Source organism: Rattus norvegicus, chromosome X (assembly GCF_036323735.1).
Source record: "Rattus norvegicus strain BN/NHsdMcwi chromosome X, GRCr8, whole genome shotgun sequence".
Lineage (NCBI taxonomy): Eukaryota > Metazoa > Chordata > Mammalia > Rodentia > Muridae > Rattus > Rattus norvegicus.
Window position 1 is genome coordinate 155,253,369 of NC_086039.1, and position 19,673 is coordinate 155,273,041.

Consider the following 19,673-nt stretch of genomic DNA (forward strand, 5'->3'; position numbering starts at 1 on the left):
ATTTAACCAACTTGGCAAACCCAAAGCTTCCTAACCATTGGCCAAATTGCACTGGAGACAATTGAATTAAAATGTCATTCATAGGCAAATGGATGGAACTAGAAAATATCATATTGAGTGAGGTAACCCAATCACAGAAAAACACACATGGTTTGCACTCACTGATAAGTGGATATTAGCCCAAATGCTCGAATTACCCTAGATGCACAGAAAACATGAAACTCAAGACAGATGAACAAAATGTGAATGCTTCACTCCTTCTTTAAAAGGGGAACAAGAATACCCTTGGGAGGGAATAGGGAAGCAAAGTTTAGAACAGAGGCAGAAGAAACGTCCATTCAGAACCTGCCCCACATGTGGCCCATACATATACAGCCATCCAACTAGACAAGATGGGTGAAGCAAAGAAGGGCAGGCTGACAGGAACCGAATGTAGATCGCTCCTGAGAGACACAGCCAGAATACAGCAAATACAGAGGCGAATGCCAGCAGCAAACCACTGAACTGAGAACAGGACCCCCATTGAAGGAATCAGAGAAAGAACTGGAAGAGCTTGAAGGGGCTCGAGACCCCATATGTACAACAATGCCAACCAACCAGAGCTTCCAGGGACTAAGCCACTACCTAAAGACTATACATGGACTGACCCTGGGCTCCAACCTCATAGGTAGCAATGAATATCCTAGTAAGAGCGCCAGTGGAAGGGGAGGCCCTTGGTCCTGCTAAGACTGAACCCCCAGTGAACTAGATTGTTGGGGGGAGGGCGGCAATGGGGGGAGGATGGAGAGGGGAACACCCATAAAGAAGGGGTGGGATTAGGGGGATGTTTGCCCGGAAACCGGGAAAAGGAATAACAGTCAAAATGTAAATAAGAAATACCCAAGTTAATAAAGATGAAAAAATAAATAAATAGCAAATAAATAAAATACAATAAAATAAAAGTCATCTCAAAGGGGTGGGGGAGGAGTTAGGGGGATGTTGGCCTGGAAACCAGGAAAGGGAATAACATTTGAAATGTAAATAAGAAACACCCAAGTTAATAAAGATGGGGGGAAAAACTAAAAAAAAAAGTCATCTAGTCTTTCCTGACTAGATGGACTGAAGAGGTCCTGGACAGAAGTTCTAGACCTTGCTTTCCCATGATTCCTTCTCATGTGCAGAGGGACCGGGTAAATCATGCAGGTCACATGGTGTACTCAGACATAACTCCCAGCCCTGTATCAGTACAGGGATTCTCTCTGCATATTTTGGATTTGTGGTTTGAAATAATTACATTTGCTACTCAAATGTCCTACCACTTAGACACTCCCAGTCTGATTCACCCTGCAATTTCCACCTCCAAAAGAGAATGCTGCGATCAGTTTCTTCTCCTCTCACCTGAAGACAGTCACAGCTCCCAAGGACATGACATTAGTTACCTGGCAGTTTCTCTCCCCAACTCCCAAGTTGCCTTGTGGTGTTCACTCCTGGAGAACCCTCTGCAGTCCTCTTCCTGTACTAGTGCTTGTGGTCTGAAAGGACTTTTCACCACCTTCCTCACAGGGCTGTAGTTCCTATACTCACCCGATCTATGTGAAAGCACGGATCTGTTTGTCCTATGACACACTGCTAACACTTGCAGCCTTATACAGGTCATATGTTTAATGAAAGTTTGGAGCATGGGAGCCCATTTACTATACTAATTTACTTAGGTTAGAATTTAATTAGTTAATCAGAATAAGAAACTAAAGATAATAAGGCAACTATTAACAATTATTTTTATTCTATTATTAACAATTTTATTCTGTTCATCCAGTTCCTCCCCATAGCACAGGAAATACCAATCCCAACACCATGGTGTCTTGTGACAGATTGCAGATCTGATGTAAAGCATCCCAACTTGTTTTACAAAGTAGTAATGCTTTTTCAACATGGATAAACAGCAGTAAGTGCATGACTAATACAAACTGGAAGCTTAAAACTCAGCCTAATGAGCCTTCTAGTAAATGTAGCAACAGTTTAGAATACTAAGAGGAAAAATCATCCCTGAGTCACCCAAACAGAACAGTGAGAGTGGGGTGGCTCACACTCTCCTCCCACCAGCTCTAGATTGAGGGTCTGCTGCTTAGATCACGGAACTACATAACTATCTGAATTGGGAACTGCAAGTGCACTATAATGTGTGCTGCTCAGAGCAGTAGTATCAGGGGCCAGGTTTTTTAGCCTATTCCCTCTCTTCCTCATCTCTCAAAGCCTCTGCATACCACACTGGGTATGATCTGGGATCACTCCCATTGATGCTGGTCAAAAAGGTCAATATTTTCATCTTGGTGGTTTCAGCATAGGCTCTTGGGCCCCAGAGGAACTCATAGGAAGGAGGGTGGCTTCCAGGCACCTGCCTGTACTCCAAGTACCCTTCTTGGACAAAATCATCAGTGATGAGCTTCCTGGGTTCTCCATATATAAAGTGTTCACTTCCTGCATACAAGCCTATGTTATTCAATACACCCCATACCATGTCTTCACGGATACAGTTGCCTTCCATGAATATTATGCTCAGTACCATGATCAGGAGGCCTGTCTTGGGTATGCCCTGAATATCAGTCATCATGCCATCATAAGTGAGCTCTAGGGCTATGGCAAGGATATAGGTGTGGCCAGCAGGATCTATTTCCTTTAATTCAAGGCCAAAGACTAGTTGCATGCACTCTGAGGCTTCTCTAAATATAACAGGAAAGTGATCCTGATAATTTTTAATTATATTACTTAGGATTTCTGCCTTGCTGACTGGCTCTTTCATAAGATACTTAAAGAGCAGATATTTCACCAACTCATCTACTTTGACATCTATCTCACCTGTAGACAATGAAGCACCACATAGCAGGGTCTGTGAGGAGCCTGGACTCTCCTCACCCTCAGGATCTGCACTGACCTGGCTACATGGAGAGGAAACCATGGCAGTGCAGGAAGAGAAAGCTCTAGAAGCAGCACAGCCCTCCTCTGAGTTGCCTGATGTTTGAGAATAGGAAGAAGAGGTAGAAGAGAAGGAAAAAGGGAAAGAAGAGGAAGAAGTAGAAGAGGATGAGGAATCTTCTTCTGTTGAAACTGCAACACTCATTTGGCCCTCTGTCTCATTTTGGCCCTCAGGCTGTCCCTCAACCATACATCTCCTACGCTTCCGAGGTCTAGGCATGATGATGACTCTAGTCTTGAACACCAGGCAGGAGCTTGATGATATAGACCCAGAGACCTAGGGGAAGAAGAGGACAGTAGAAGTATTGACAGTTACTCCACTGGAAATGCTCACAAAATGCTGATAACAGGATTTCTATTATGTGAACTCTAGAGCAACAAGGAGTCCTGTTTCCCTGTCAGGTCTGTCTCTTGAGAGACTGAGGGGAGTAGTGACAAGTTTCCTCAGACTGAAACTGGGCCAGAGTAGAGGCTTCAAGATTGCCAGAAGTGTGTATGAAGCTAAGCAAAGGGGGTCTACTGTGCTTCGGGTACATGTGACATATTCAAGGTGTGTGCCTCAGATTTATTCTAGACCCTACCTGGGCTTCCCCTGACGAAATAATCTCAGATCAAGACCCTTACATAGCTCCTGCGAGAGAGGATGAGGTACCCGACAGCCATAGACTATAAGGTCAATACTAAATCCTAATGCTAGACAGGGTCCTGAACTGCATTGTGAAGAGTTACCTGACTCTCAAGTTCCCTCTATGCCCACTGTGGGTTTTCCCTTCTTCTATCAGGGTCTGGACTCCACCCCATCTCCTGGTCTGAAGCAAACTCCTGGACCCCACCCTTCTGCTGGCCTGAGACAAATCCCTTGAACAAACTGCCCTCCTCTCTGAAAAGACAGTAAGGTGCCTTCATCTTGCATCTATTCAAGGCAACTGCAAAAGGTGCCTGAGTTAAATGTGTTCTGTAAGTAGGGAATGAGGGGCCTGCCCAACTTTCAGCTTGATGCTCTGGTTCCTCTGATGAGCTTAGGCCACACACCTTAAGCAAAGGTCCACTCTGCTGAGACAGAAGAAAGAGGAAGGGAGGAGAGGAGGGAATAGTTCCATATTTCATAGGGTCCCTGAAGCTGGCGGGAGAGTAGGTAGGGATTGAACCTCATCTGTATAGGTGACTTGACTCACTCAATTCTTACCTTGAGTCCTGGCTGATTTGAGAGACTCCCTCTGATGGCTTCAGTCACAGTTCCTTTAATCAGGGTCTTTAGATCTCTGAGACCAATGTCCTAGAAATAAAAAAAAAAGGGATCGGACAATCCTGCCCTGGAACATGGGAGTCACAGGAGATAAGCTTCTGTGGGCCCTGTCTGTGCTCTGAACTGGGGTTACTTTCAACTATCCCTTGGGGTTCACACCTACTCTGATGATAGATCATAGAACCCCTGCAAATAACCAAGATCTCATACTCAGATCAAGTCCCTCAATATCAAGAGATCATGAAAATAATCAGGAGGTTGAGCAGCTGCTCCATTGCTCCTATGCTGAATTGGGATCCCTGGAGATATCTACAGGGTTCAGACTAATCTCTGTTGTGTCCATTTAGTGCAGTGTCTTCATCTGACCTGTCCTTCCTGACAGGCTCTCGTTATACTACTACTCCTCTTCCCCAATATATCCTGCCTTCCCACCTGAATTAGTTTAATTAAACTTGTCATTTAGCTTCCCCAAGGGCTGGTCTCAGGACACAGCTAGACACCATAGTCCCTTCTTTCTGGGCTATAGAAACATGCAATCATCACAAGAGGTCCATGTCTGGGATCTGGCTCATCCTGAAACTCTTCCCTTTACTTGCCATCTGAAGATCTTACTACCAAGGTGTTCAAGTCCCTCAGATCTCCTATCCCCAATCTTGAGGCAGAAAAGAAACCCAGCCATAACAACCACACTTCAAGGTCACCTAGGCATTAGAACAAGGGCAAAACTTGTGTAGAGGATGATAGGTACTTTCAGATGTTGAGTTTTTACCATGTCTGCTCACCTTGATTACTAGACACCTTCTCTGGTAACCAGGCGTGGCCCTCTTTCCCTCCCCCCATCTCTCTCTCGTGATCCCACTCACTTAGTCTCAACTTCCTGAAAGACACAGAAGTTAAGATAGATCTGAATACCCCTGAAGTGCTTCTCAAAACTAGCAGAAGGATCAGGAGTCCACTCTTGTCTTGGGGATTCTGAAGGATTTCCTATTTAGTTCTCACAAGGCATCTGCTGGCCCTCACTTCTATCATTCAGATCCAGGCCACCATTGCTCCCCAACTTACACCTGGACATAGTCCATTGTCTTTCCAGGTTAGTCTGTACATATAATAGAAGCAGCTTTTACATATGTAGTATCAGGGCTTTCCTTTTTCCTCCTTCAGGGCCTGAGTACATTACCTCTACAGATCTGAGGCCTTCACCTCAGAACAAGGCCTGATCCTCCCTCATACCCTACAAGTTGAAGCAAAGGTGCACTACATCATTTTCTCACAGCTGAACGGAGTGTGAAGGTCTACCTAAGATCCGAAGTGCAAGGGACTATTTTCTGGAAGTGGGCCCCACTGGATGCCAGGTTGCATTAATTGAGCATCCTCTGTCCAGAAAATGTCTCAAAAGTACACCTTCTTCAATTTTAATGGGTATCTCCCCTCCAGGAACCTTACATCCACAAGTCCCCAGATGAGGAAGTAGAAGGGTGGAAAGTGCCCCATACTCAGTGCCTACTTGATGCCAATGCTAATCAAAGGGGTCCGGAAAGCCTGTAACCAGAAAGTGAACACTATAATACAAGCAACTCGCTTAAAAAGCACAAAGTCTTTTCATTGCTCTTCTCTAGGAACTTTACTAAAAGGATCCATGTCCCCACAGCCACTGATATGGATTTGGAAAAGTAGTGTGGTAGGGTAAGTCAGAACCTGGACCATGCTCAAAGCTCCAGGAACTCACTAAAATGACACCAAGTACTCCAGGTACCTGGTTGTGGATGCTAAAGGAGAGGAAACTTATTTCTGTACTTCACCCAGGTTTTTAGGACTATATAGTGGACACGGTTTGGCATAGTATCACAGCTTTTTGATCTGGGGTGGGACTTTTGCAACTCCCTGCCTAGCTAGTTCCCACTGTGACTGAAAGACATTGATGCTCCTTCTTTATTTGAAACTCCTTAGTGGCTCCTAGGTGCCGAGTTCTGTGAGAGGAGTACTTCTAGTGGATCCCAAATGAATTATTATTTGGGTACCCTTCAGATGAACTGAAGCTTCTGCAATTCCACTTACAACTCCCAAATATACTCTGAAAAGGACTTTGTCATCTGTGTTAAAGACCTCTAAACATCATTGTTCTATACTGCGCACAGTAACAGACTGGGAAGAGGACTCAAAAATACCACTGGCCCACTATTTAAAACAGTGTTCACCACAGGGGTGCAACTAACAGTTAGAGGTTCCCTGTACAAGGAGTGACGTTTCCCCAGGCCACTCTGCAGTCCAATCGGACGTTAACCTCGGGCAAGAGCAGGATTCTTACGGGGACGTCCAAGTGGCCCCACTTCATGCCATACTAACCAAATGGGTTAAACGGCATTGTTTGAGCACTGCCTATCCTGAAAGGGGCCTTTTACACCCACTTCACCTCAGCCAAAGCACTCACCTCAACACCAAAAGCATGGCAAAACGGCTTCCAGGGTCTTCACAAAATGGCGTCGAATGCTCAATGCCCCCCGGATACAAAAGGTTGGGGAGGGGCTCTTCTCCACAAATCAGCAACGAGGCAGCCTGTGATCCCCGTGAATCTCACAAAATGGCGCTGAACCCTCAATGTCCCCGGATGCAAGAGGATAGTGGGAAGAGACTCTTCCACAAGTCAGCACTGAGGCAGCCTCTGAATGCTGTGAATCTCACAAAATGGCTCTGAGACTCCCAGGCACCAGATATGGAAGCTTCGGGAGAGGCTCATTCCCACATGGTGGCCTAGGTTTTATGCTTGACCTCCAAAAAGACACAATGTAGCTTACACCAGTGTATCTGGGTACATCAGGGTAGCTTCTGAGACATACTCTTGGCTCCAGTCTGGATTCGGAAAGTCACATGGTCCACTCCTCTCTAGCAACCTCTGAAATCGTTCCTATGACAGTTTCCACCTAGAGGGAGAAGGGGCGCGTTTACATAAGGTGCCCCCTATTTGGTGCAGTCTAGCAGCACTATATGATGTTGTATCTTTATAATCAGCTCCCACAGTCCAGATTCTCGGGTCTTACTTTCTTCCCACAAACAATACTCCCTTCTTCCCCTCTGGGAACGTGCAAAGGTAACACCCCAAGAATGGAGGGGCTAAGGTCTCCTCGCAAGGGCCCCCCTCATGCCAGGTTAGCCTGACAGGTGAAATTACATGGCTTGGAGACCCTCTGACCTTGAAGGTTGCCTTTACAGTTCACCCTAAGCTCTCACTCAATTCCAAAGCTACCACATATATCCGAAAATGCTTTGAGTCCCCATAGTCCTCTGATGAGAATGCAAAACACTGGGAAAGAACACATTCTCAGAAGCCAGTCTGGATTTGGTTCTGGATCCTCAAAAGGATACTGTTGGAACATGGTCCAGGAATGGAGTTGTACAGTGAGAATTCTGAGTACTTGTGAGAAAACTCAAAGAAAGCAAGAGTCTTATGTCCTCACTTTCTTCAAAATATGTAATTGTTCTTGAAATGTGTTTTCAGGCTCCTCCCAAGTGCCACAGATAGGAATGTGTTTACTTTGGATGTTGTTATTCATACGACTCTATGAAAAATATGTTTTTGCCACATGTGTCTCGTCATTGTGATTGTACACTTTGCTCGGGTGACACTTCTTAATTCTCAGCATATAAACTGTCTGGTGCCATGAATAGAAATGGCTATTTCAAGAGACTTTATTTTGCCTCAATTTTAGGTTCTCCTTCCCAGGTTCCCATGGCCAAATAGAGCAGAAAACAGATACAATGTAGCTTGATTTTCTGGGCCTGTATATCTGGGGCAGGGCTTTTTTAATCTCTTTGAACTCAGCTTGACTCATTAAGTCTCCTCCTACTAGGAAATATCTGAAATGGCTGCTATGGACATAACAGTCACCTACAACCAAGGAGGAGGCTAAAGGGATAATTCTCACAAGTGGACTCTATTTGGTGCAGCTCAAAACACTATGCATCTCAGATTATCTGGAATGGATATTTCTACTACAGACTATAAGATCTTACTTTCACTCTGCAAATAATGTGTTTCCTCTTTTCCTCTGGGAATGTGTGAAGATGATACCCATCCAAGGTTTCCTGGAATAGATGAGGAAGGTATCCTTTCCTACTAGTGGACCCTCCTCGGTACTAGGCTGACCACAGAGATTAAGCTTCCTTTTATGGGGAACTTCTATTCTGAAAGTAGGCTCTCCACTCTACCCTATGCTCTGAATAGAATGAGACTCTTTCCTTCAGGAACTTCTAAAAAATAAATTGAAGTTCCCCAAGTTTCTGGACACAAATGTGGAATAGGGAGGTAGTGACTCATTCCTGCACATCAGCACTAAGGCAGCATCACCTATGCTTGAGGATCCTCACAAAATGGCTCTGACTTGCCTAAGTCTCTGGATGCAGACATCCAGAGACTTAGTAATAGACTCATTACTGACAGTTAGCAGTCTTTGGTGGAGGACCATCCACCCAAATTTCGTGTTTAACCCTGGGCACTGGATTGAAAACTGCACATTTTCTGTGTGGCTTCCATAATTCACCTTCAGCTCTCATCTTGTCTCTGAAACACACCAGGTTCTCTTCACTCTGGAACTCTCTAGAAATGGCTCCAAAGCACAGAATCTCAAGATGCAAGTGGAGTTGTAGGGTTATTATTAAGGGTGGGACCAAATTTGATGCCAGGTTTGCCACAGCAGAATAGGTACATTATTTGGGAACTGATTACTTGGACTAGAGCTTGTTTCCGGGTGAAGTCTGGCACTCTTCAATCTAGGAATCTCAAAACTGGATCTTATACAAAAGTTTCTTACAGACAAACTAGCTCATTCATGTGAGTCCCAGTCTAATGCCCATGCTGAATACAGGCGAGATTGTATTACGGTGTACCTCTCTGTGAAGTAGGGGCTTCCTCAAGCTCTCACTTTGACTCTGAACATATGCAAGCCCTCTGCACATTATAGACCTTAGAAACTGTTCCCATTCAAATAGTCCACATATGGAGGGGTGCTCATACCTACCTCTGACCCCATTGATTAAGGTATGGAAAACTTAGTAACAATTGGATTATTTGAGATCATTCTGTGTGTGTTGGGGACTCTTTTATCCCTGAAAGGACCCAGGCCTTCTGTGTTCCACAGATAGGGAATGACTTCAGATGAATCGCTCACTTTTCTAATTCTATGATGCCAAACTCAGTGTGTTACATATCTGAAAAAAAAGTGCCCAAAGCCATCCTGGCCTGACATCAGTGGTGGAACAGGGTGTTCTGAGTGATCCTTTGTATCCCCTCATTGTCTTCACCTGGGCTCCAGTTAAAACTTACACCCAGTACTCTATGAATTTTAGGCCCCATGGTCAAGACTCTCTTTCCCAGCACTCCCCTTCTACAGAAAAGGAAGTGTGTCTCATTCTTACTTGGCTGTGCCCTGTGCACACAGGACTGACCTAAGAGGAAGGACTGCATTTGTGGGGGATCTACTGTGTGTGGATGGGCTTCCTCAGTCTACCCTCAGCTTTAGTTTCTAAGACCCTCATTCTCCTCTCTTCCTGGAACCCAGCTGGACTCTATTCCAAAATACTAGACTTCAGAACCCTTTAAGGGCTCCCTGTACACCTACAGATTCAAATGTCTAACTCTGGGTCTGAATTCTTCTGCCTCCTGCATTGTAAAGTTTTCTCACCACCCATCAGTCTACTAGAAGAGACAGATAGATGCACCTGTCAAACCTGATTCTAACTACTCTTCCATGTTTGTTTACAGATGAATACCATGTGACCTGAATAAATCCAGTTAACACATTCTATTCTGTGGCCCATGCTAGTCCAGTCAGAGTGGACTCTGGACATTTCCAGACATGTCTTGGGTTTTTCAGGACAAATGTTGTCTTCCTCTTCAGATGTGAGGCATGGAAAGGAGACCCTGCACAACTATTACAGTGTTGTTTTATCACAGATGTTTTAATCTACTTCCCTGTTCCTTATTAAGCTGACTTCCTCACCAAGACCTTGGAATTCACCCCAAGAACTTGGTAAGGACTCTTCTTCCCTTCAATCATTCAAGTAGGAGCTAAACAACTTCTAAGAAAGCAGTTTAGTGAACATCCTTCACAATGTAGCTAGTTTACCTCTCTCTCCACACCAAACAATAGTGTTCTGTTTTCTTCACTGACAGGCCACAGTAACTCTCTAAAATTGTTTCATTTTCTGCATGTTCAGCTTCACTGGCAAAAGCAAACTCTATTCTTTTCCTCACTAGAGGAATGTTTTGGGTCATTTGACAATTGATCTGTGTCAGTATAGGGACTGAGAAAGGATGACAAATATACTAAGCAGAGAAACCATGGCTCAAAACTCTCAATCCCTGCCAATCTGACCTGAGCCTCAGTTCCATAAAACCCTCCAATTCTGACAGAAGATCCAATTATAGCACTCACTGTGGACTGTAGTAGAGGATTTTTTATTCATGCATCCATCTTCTCATCTTCTTGAAGATTCCCGGAAGCAGGTCTTTTCAAATATTATTGGAAATAACTTTCTTCCCATGAACAAGTTAGTGAAATTTACCTTTCCAATCCTGGAGATTGTATATGCAGATTTTGTTCAAGCACTAGATTCAGGCCCAATTTGTACTCAGATTCATTTTCATCTGATCTTTCTTTTCCCTAAGCCCAGAAACCTCAACTTAAAAAAAATAATATAAGATAATGTCTATCTTTGATGGAGGTCAGGGGGAGTGTGTGGGAGACGGGGATAAGGAGGGGAACAGGGATAGGGATCAGGTGTGGGAAGGGATGTGGGAGAGGGCTAAGAGTGAGAACAGCAATCGATGGGGGCGGGGTGTTCTAGGACTAGCTAGAGACCTGGGACAAGGGAGATTCAGGGCATCTATGGGGTTACCCTAGCTAAGACTCCTAGCAGCAGGGGATAAGGAGCCTGATGAGGCCACCTCCTGTGGAGGGAGGTGTACATCAACCATCCACAAAACCTTCAACCCAAAATGTGTCCTGCTTACAAGATGTGCAGGGATAAAGAAGGAACAGAGACCCGAGGAAATGGCAACCAATAGCTGATACATCTTGAGACTCATCCCATGTAAGAGAGCCAACCCTGTGACTATTAATGATACTCAGCCATGCAGACAGCAGCCTAGCATAGCTGTCTCCTGAGAGGCTTCAACCAGCAGCAGATGGAAACAGATGCAGAGACCCACAGCCAAAGATCAGGCAGAGCTCAGGAGTCTTGTGGAAGAGTGGAGGATAGATGTGAGAGAGCCAGAGGGGTCAAAACACCAAGAGCACCAAAGAAGACCTACGGAGTCTGATTGTTGTAAAGAGACTGCTAGCTTTGCCTTCCAACTGCACTCCCTGACTGCTAATGAGTGAGACCGAGTCACCATTTAATTGTCTGCACACCTCTCCATGGACTTTCCATTATTGGATTATCTGAACTGTAGACTGTAAGTTATTCCAGTAAATCGTGTGTGTGTGTGTGTGTGTGTGTGTGTGTGTGTGTGTGTGTGTGTGTGTGTGTGTGTGTTTGGTGTGCTGAGCATTTAAACATATCTTATTCAAGCAGAGCTGTAAACTGGTCATAGCACCCTTCGCACTTATCACCACATTTCTTATGAAGTCTCGTTTGAATACCTAGGTGACCCTGAAAGATATAAAAGTTGTCATTAATTTATGTAGTCCATCTATTCTCAACAGATGTAAGGTAAGACCTCTCATATACTAGACTACCAACCAGGCAACATACACCAGTTGATGTGAGGTCCCCAACACATTTACAGTAGAGGACTGCCTGGTCTGGGTTCAGTCAAAGAAGATGCATCCTACCCTTGAGAGGTTGAAGCCCCAGGGAATAGGAAGGCCTGGCAGGGAGAGGGGGAGTGGGGTCATGCTCTTGGAGACCGGAACAGGCAGGGGTGGGGGATGGGGATGAAGTTAGGAACTGTTGGAGGGCAGAACAGGAGAGGGATAATGACTGGACTGTAAAAATGATTAAAGATAATAAAAAATAGGTAAACATTTTCCTCAAGACGAGCCACTTTTTCACACACTAGACTGTAAATTTACAGAGTCTCACAGATAAAATGACTGATACTTTGAATAGAACAGGGTTCAACCAGAAAAAAAGATACCCGTTGTGTCTTCCATGGATCTAGGACAATGTTATATAAACTTAGTACCTAGTAAACAATTCTTGACTGATTTAATTTTCACATGTGGCTACCCTAGTAAACCAGAGAAAAGGCTCAAGAGACAAAGGAGCTACTGACAAGGCTATATAATCAGGGGAGCCAAAACAAAAATGGAATACAGTCATTTAAAATTTCTTTGTAAAATTAAAAATGGGTATGTTTTTTATACAGGGTATTATGATGCATTTTCCCCTCCCTATACTCCTCCCAGTCTCCCCCAACATTCTCTCCCATCCATAGCTACTCCTTATGATTCTCATGAGAAAACAAACAAGTATCTAAGGAATTATACAGTCTAGTATAATGTAATTAGTATATAAACTAACACATCAAAATAAAACAAGCAGAAGAAAGGGGGCCCAAGTAAAGGTACAGGAAACAGATACAGACACAGACCCACTCTAAATCTTATTTGGCCCATTACCATTAGTATTCTGCTGTCTCCACACTTCTAGAGTAGGAGCCCAGGTCATCTACAAAAAGGTCTCTAAGGCAGAGAGTAGCAGGAGTGTAAGCTCTGAAATCCAAGATGTGAATTCTAATCCTAGCTATGTAGCTATTAGAAAGTTCCGTTTTTGTGAACTATGTTTCAGTGTTTGATAATCTGAATCCACAGAAGCATCTTCAAAGGTCCGTCCTCCCAGCCTTGGGCCTTTTGTGAAATATAGCACAAGACTGGTTCTAGACTATCTAGGGAATTTTTGCCCCAGGCATGTGTATGCCTGAGGGAACCCAAGAGAATCTGTGTGACTTCTGATGGTAACCAGTGGATTCTACCTTAGAGGGTTGAGGAGGAAGAGGCTGTAAGAGAAACATAGAGGTAGGTGAAATACTGGTGCTCTCAGAAAATGCCATGACTAGCAGTTATTAGTACCTCACTTTTGCTATGGAAGGATTTGCTGCTAATTTAGGGTTAAGATCTTGTTTCTCCAAGGTGTCATTTTTCTCCTTCATACTAGAACAACTACGAAAGCTCCTATCATCATTTTTCTTGTCATTCGGTGTGTGTGTGTGTGTGTGTGTGTGTGTGTGTGTGTGTGTGTGTGTGTGTGTTTAGTCCTGCTGAGACATGTTTACCCATCAATGCCCAGATTTCTCATATATCAAATGGAAACTGAGAAAACTTGAAGTGATATCATTCAAAAATAATGAAACAGGGATGTCCACTAGACCCATTCCTTTCAGTTTCATGTTTTTAACCTGTAGTTAGAGTAATTAGACAAGAGACCAAAGTTAAAGAGATACAAATAGAAAAATAAGTCAAATAGGAATGATAATACATAAGAAATCCCCCAAAAATCCACCCAAAAAGCTCTAGAAATGATCAACAATTTCATTGTGCATGCATTTCATTTTTTCTTTTAAAAATAGTCTTAAACGTTTTATATGTTAGTCAATATGTATAAGGGTTCTAACTGTCCTCAGAAACCATTGTTATAGTCAGTCTTTGCAAGTTTTATTATTTTAATAGATTGGTATGTTTCAATATTGTTTTGATTTGCGCCATCCTAACAAGTGATACTGTGTTCTTTGTGTCTAGGTGATCATTTACCATCAGGATATATTCTCTTTGACCATAGTGGAATAAAACTGGAAATCAACAACAGAACAGTCTGTAGAAATTTTGCAAATTCATGGAGATTAAACAATACATTAGTGAATGATGAGAGTAAAAAAGGAATGTAAGAGAAGCCAAAGGTGAAAGCAAAGAGAGAATCAACTCGTTCTCTGTTTGTTTACTTTCTTTTTACTCAGGAAACCGTTGAATTTACTTTAAAAGCTTTTTGCTTGCCATCAACATGATCAAAAGTTTTATCATTTAATTTGTATGCAGGGAATTTAAATTGAAAGCATTTTCTAACATTAAATCATATTTTACCCTTTGCAGCTGGCCTGTTTGTTCATTTAATTTACAGCAACGCTGAATGTGCTATTAAATTATTTAGAATATTTGCTACTGTGTAAGAGCTCCTGGCTTAAAAGTTATTTACATATAGTCCTCTCATCTGGTATTGGAATCAAGGAGTACTGGCCTAAGCAAAATGAATTAACGATTGTCCATATCTCTGTATGCTTTGGCAGAGGTTATGTGTGATAGTAATTTGTTTCTTTTAGACCCCCTTTTTAGAATTGTACATAAAAACCACCTTCTCCTGGAACATTTGATAGTGGCTTATGTTTTAAAAACACTTTCAGTGTGCATTCTTCTATCAAATATTTAAACAATCAATTTCACTTAGAATTGGAATTTTAATAAGAAATAATATATTTAAAGTATAATTTACATATATATTATATATCTATATTTTGTGTGTGATGCTAGGGTTCAAACACAAAACATTATGCATGCTAGCATACATTTTAAGTCCATAATATATATGTAAGAGAAAACTATTGATAACACATTTATACAGAACTTTATTACAGAGATTCACACCTGCTTCTATATCTTTCTGCTGGAATAATATTTTATTTCTAAGATTTTCCAATCTTTTATATAAAAGATAAGAGCTGTTATGTAACATAAAGCCAGTGTAATTCGTAAAAAAAATATAAGTAATCATTGATGGGCTAGCAAGGTGTCTCAGCATGCAAACTGCCTTGTTGCCAAGCCTGAGGACCCAAGTTCAAGCCCAGAAGCCCACATAGTAGAAAGACAGAGTCTGATCTACAAAGCTGCACACCATACATCGTGGTTCTGTACATATACCTGGGGTGAATGAAGACAGGATAGAAACAAGTACAGGAAAGCTGAGACCAGGTGAGCCATGTTTGCTCTGATAGAGCTGCAACAACTGTTCAACAGCATGGAACCTCAGTGCAGTTATTATCACAGCACAAGAAAGAGGGCTGAGCTAGTCTTAGTAGAAAGACTCTTTAGGGGAGCAGCCTCAGGCTGTAAACATGCAGGATGAGGAATCTGCACGTACATGCTTTTTGACAGATACTCTGTCAACATTTGCAGACAGATGAGAGGAAGACTTTGCCAATTTCCTGAGAATGACCCAAGAAATGCTTTTTCAGTTCCTATGGGTGCAAGGCTTTGGTCCTTATCAGGAATACATACCTGCTCAGGACTCTACCTGCTGCTTACACCATCACTCAATGCTTCTTTGCTCCCCACATCTGACGCTGTGTGCATTTGCACATATGGCGTGTGCACATGTGTGGGATACAATAAATAAATGTAAATAATTCAAGTAATCAGTGACTGCTCAGGTGCTTTTCATGTTTACTCCAGAGACATGTATTTATTCTATTTTTGAGATTATAATTACATCACTTCCCCCTACCTTTTCTCCCTTGAACCCATCCCTTACACCCTCCCTTACTCAATTACAAATTAATTACATATTTAGGAATATATAAGTACAACACTCACAGTCTGAATAACATTACTTATATGTATATATTTTCAGGGCTGACCATTTCATATAGGATAACCAATTGGTGTGCCCTTCCCTGAGGAAGACTTTTTCTCCCACTCTGTTCATTCCTTAGTTGACTATAGTTCTTTGTGTAGGATTGAGGTTCCCTGGGTTTTTCTTCATTCACTTTGGCATATCTATTATTGTTGTCCTTGCTCAGCTCATGTTTGGGCAGTCATGTTGGTTAAACTTTATTGGTGTAGCTTCTGAAATTTCTAGGAGACACAGTCTCACAGTAAACTCCTGTTCCTCTGGCTTTTTCAGTTTTTGTACTCAGTCTTCCACAATGTGCCTGAGCCTTATGTGCACACGTTGTCTTAGAGATAGTATATCTGAATCAATTTCAAAATATGCTATAATTATTTGTTATGTTCCTTACTAATTTTTATTCTCTGATAATTTCTTCTTTCATTACATTTTGCTGGCAATTGAGTAAAATAAAGTCATAAACTTGAGTACTGTCCAATCTCTCAAAACATGGGCTCTTCCGAATGCAATTTATTTCCTAAGTTCTCATGCTATGAGATACTGCAGGCTCATTGTACAGAATCACAATCTAAGGCACTCTTTCTTTTGGGGGTGATTAGTTCAGAAACCTAGGTCTCAGTGCTTGCATTTGAGGCTCCCTCAGCTCACAGAGCAAAATAACTATCTATCTATCTATCTATCTATCTATCTATCTATCTATCTATCTATCTATCTATCTTTCTACTCCATATTATTGCATATATAAATATATAAACAAATGGGGCTGGAGAGGTGGCTCGGTGGCTAAGAGCACTGACTGCTCTTCCAGAGGTCCTGAGTTCAATTCCCAGCAACCACATGGTGGCTCACAACCATCTGTAATGGGATCTGATGCCCTCTTCTGGTGTGTGTGAAGACAGCGATAGCGCACTCATATATAAATATATAAACAAAGCATAGTTATAAACATACTTAAAATATTTATATACTAGTGTTAGATTTCAATCCTGTGACAAATCTAGAGTTGTCTATTTAACATATTAAAGTAGACCTGGCTTGCAGCTTCTCCCTGAATCCCTCAGTCTCTACCTGTTACAGGGTCCTCCTGGGTGACATTCCCTACCCCCTACGCTGAACTCTCCAGCCCAGTGGGCTGGGCTGGTCTTCCCTGTATAATCCAACAATTTCAGCTATCTGTTCTTTTTGTACCTTTAGGTCTCCTGGCTGCTGAACCTGCTTCCTCACTCTCCCATCTCCCCTCTCCTCCCCATCCCTTCACATGGCACAGCTTGATCTGACCATGACCACTTTGGAATCTCCCAGAAGTCCTTGCATTCTCTCACCCCTTTATAGACAATAACTTTCTCCAGCACCATATGTAGAAGTAGTCGTGTCCTGTGTTTTTCTTTTTTATTTCTTATTTTCATTCAACTAACTGCTTGTATCTGTATTAAATTGGTCATAAGTTTATGCTGATTATGTAAATTCCAATTCATTACCAAAAAAACCCATTTCAGCCACCTTCCTTTTCTTACTTTTAACTCATTCCAACAGTAAGAGATCTGCCTCACATCATTCATCCATGTATCCATTTAATTGTTCAACCAAATATCCATATTGTTTAGCCTGTTCTCCTGTGGGAGAGAACTTTCATTCATAGACCTAGACCTAGACCTAGACCTAGTCTTAGACCTAGACCTAGACCTAGACCTAGACCTAGACCTAGACCTAGACCTAGACCTAGACCCAGACCCACACCCACACCTACACCTACACCTACACCTACACCTACACCTACACCTACCTAGACCTAGACCTACACCTAGACCTACACCTACACCTACACCTAGACCTACACCTAGACCTACACCTAGACCTACACCTGGACCTGGACCTAGTCATAGACATAGACAGACATAAACATAGGCATAGGCGTAGACATAGACATAGACATAGACATAGACATAGACATAGACATAGACATAGACATAGACATAGACATAGACATAGACAGACATAGACATAGACATAGACATAGACATAGACATAGACATAGACATAGACATAGACATAGACATAGACATAGACATAGACATAGACATAGACAGACATAGACATAGACATACTTTTACTTTAGCCTTGTGGCATTCATTTCCGAGTCACTTAGGGAAGCAAATTCTTTTAGCGAGGTGAATGTGCCTCCTGCATCATTACCATAATTATAATAATTTTCTTACATTCTATACTTCATCTTGGAATACTTTTTTAAAGTTAATCCAAGAAGGTTCATATGAAAGGTCTGGGTTTTCATCCTCATAAGTAGAAAAGAAGGAAAGTTAGTTCAATTTTTGTGCTTTAAATTGTTATGGCTTTTAAAAAATATATGCATGTATCATTAAACCATTATAAAATAGCTTCACTGTTCTAACAGTCTCCTATGATTAACCAGTTTACACTTTTCTCTGCTGTCCCAATAATTTTTTTCCTTTACCAAAATTCTATGGGAGTGGAGTTATATGCAGTCCAGTAAATTCCCAATTGACTCTGTCACAGAACAATATGCATTTAAGGATTACTTATATCTTGGAAAGTCTTATAGATTTGTAGACTGAGTGAATGGCTTTTGTCCAAGGTCAGTTGACATTAGCTGTGTTTGTACTTGTTCACTGTTCTCTAGGTTGGAGTGGCAGTTTTCTGTGTGATCTCTCTGGTACATCCGAGAAAAGTCGTCAAGTTGCATCTAACTCTGCCTCCCCCCACCCCATAACAATGAGAAACATTTAAATACAATTAAAATTAATTTTTAAAACATAGATGTGAAAAATAGAAAAAATAATCCATGAGATATTTTTCTCAGATTGTCACGTGTTTATTTTTGAAGCCCATTATAGAGCCAAGTTATGGCCTATATGATTTGTATATAGAAATACTGAGGAAAATTTAGTTTTATCATATAATAAATTTTGACAACAATCTCATTACATTTTCTACTTTTTACATTTTTATTAAATGTTTTTGATAGTATCCCATATGTATATACTACATTACTATTAATCACACTTCCCCAATTTTTTTTAATATCCCTCCAACCCCGGTCAATCCTCTCTCTAACCCTACAAATCCCTTAAATCCCTTGCCCATATTAATAGGGGTTTTTTTTGTTTGGTTGTTTGGTTTTAATGTCCACTGAGTTTAATCAGGGCTATCTGTATCAATGTGTGGAACTGTCCAGTGGAGCCTGATGAACTCACCAGTGAGCACACAACTGCAGACAATTTTTAATGGCTCTTTTCATATTTTAATGGCATGCATTTTAATCATTTAAATTTTATTTGTTAGAATAACAGCCTTGGAAAAAGAGATATTGTCATCAGAACTTACAACGAGGATCCAGGAATATCTCGTTAGATTATAAAGGATATAACAAAGTTAAAAACCATGCCAGAACCAAACACTGTACATGTGTGTAATTTGGGTAGAAAGCTGTATTGTATAACTAATTCTATATTGTCTAACTCTGTCTATTACTAATAATGGTCTTAATTTATATGACTCAGATTTAGAAACAATTATGCTTTATTTGGTCAATGTCTAAAACCAATGATCCAGTTTTCTTGCTACTCAACTATACTTTGAATGTTATCTAAGACTACCCATTTGAGCTACAATTCAAGCATATCTTTGTTTCAGACACTGAAAATTATAAAGAGCGTGTCCAAACAAATGTTTTTATTATATTAATGCAGACATAATTTGTACAAATCATTATTACTTATGTTCATTTGATCACATAAACTTTAATTAAGGTTTATTAAATTATACTATTCAAATATTGTATTTCTTTTACTAGATTTTCCTCTCAATGTTTCCATTCTTGGGGAAGAAT

At 41.5% G+C, this 19,673-nt stretch overlaps 1 protein-coding gene across 1 annotated transcript; it reads right to left on the reverse strand.

Moving 5' to 3' along the window:
* Nucleotides 1–1,666: 1,666 nt before the first annotated feature.
* On the reverse strand, nt 1,667–6,913 carry Magea10 (MAGE family member A10). The gene is made up of 3 exons (NM_001408836.1): nt 6,627–6,913; nt 4,139–4,228; nt 1,667–3,229 (listed from the first exon to the last, which is right to left on the reverse strand). The coding sequence occupies exon 3, from the start codon at nt 3,170–3,172 to the stop codon at nt 2,204–2,206; it is 969 nt and encodes a 322-aa protein (NP_001395765.1). The 5' UTR covers nt 3,173–3,229; nt 4,139–4,228; nt 6,627–6,913; the 3' UTR covers nt 1,667–2,203.
* Nucleotides 6,914–19,673: the final 12,760 nt, after the last annotated feature.

Excerpts from the sequence above, each read along its gene's own strand:
- Magea10 (NM_001408836.1), bottom strand. The coding sequence starts at position 3,172 with ATGCCTAGACCTCGGAAGCGTAGGAGATGTATGGTTGAGGGACAGCCT.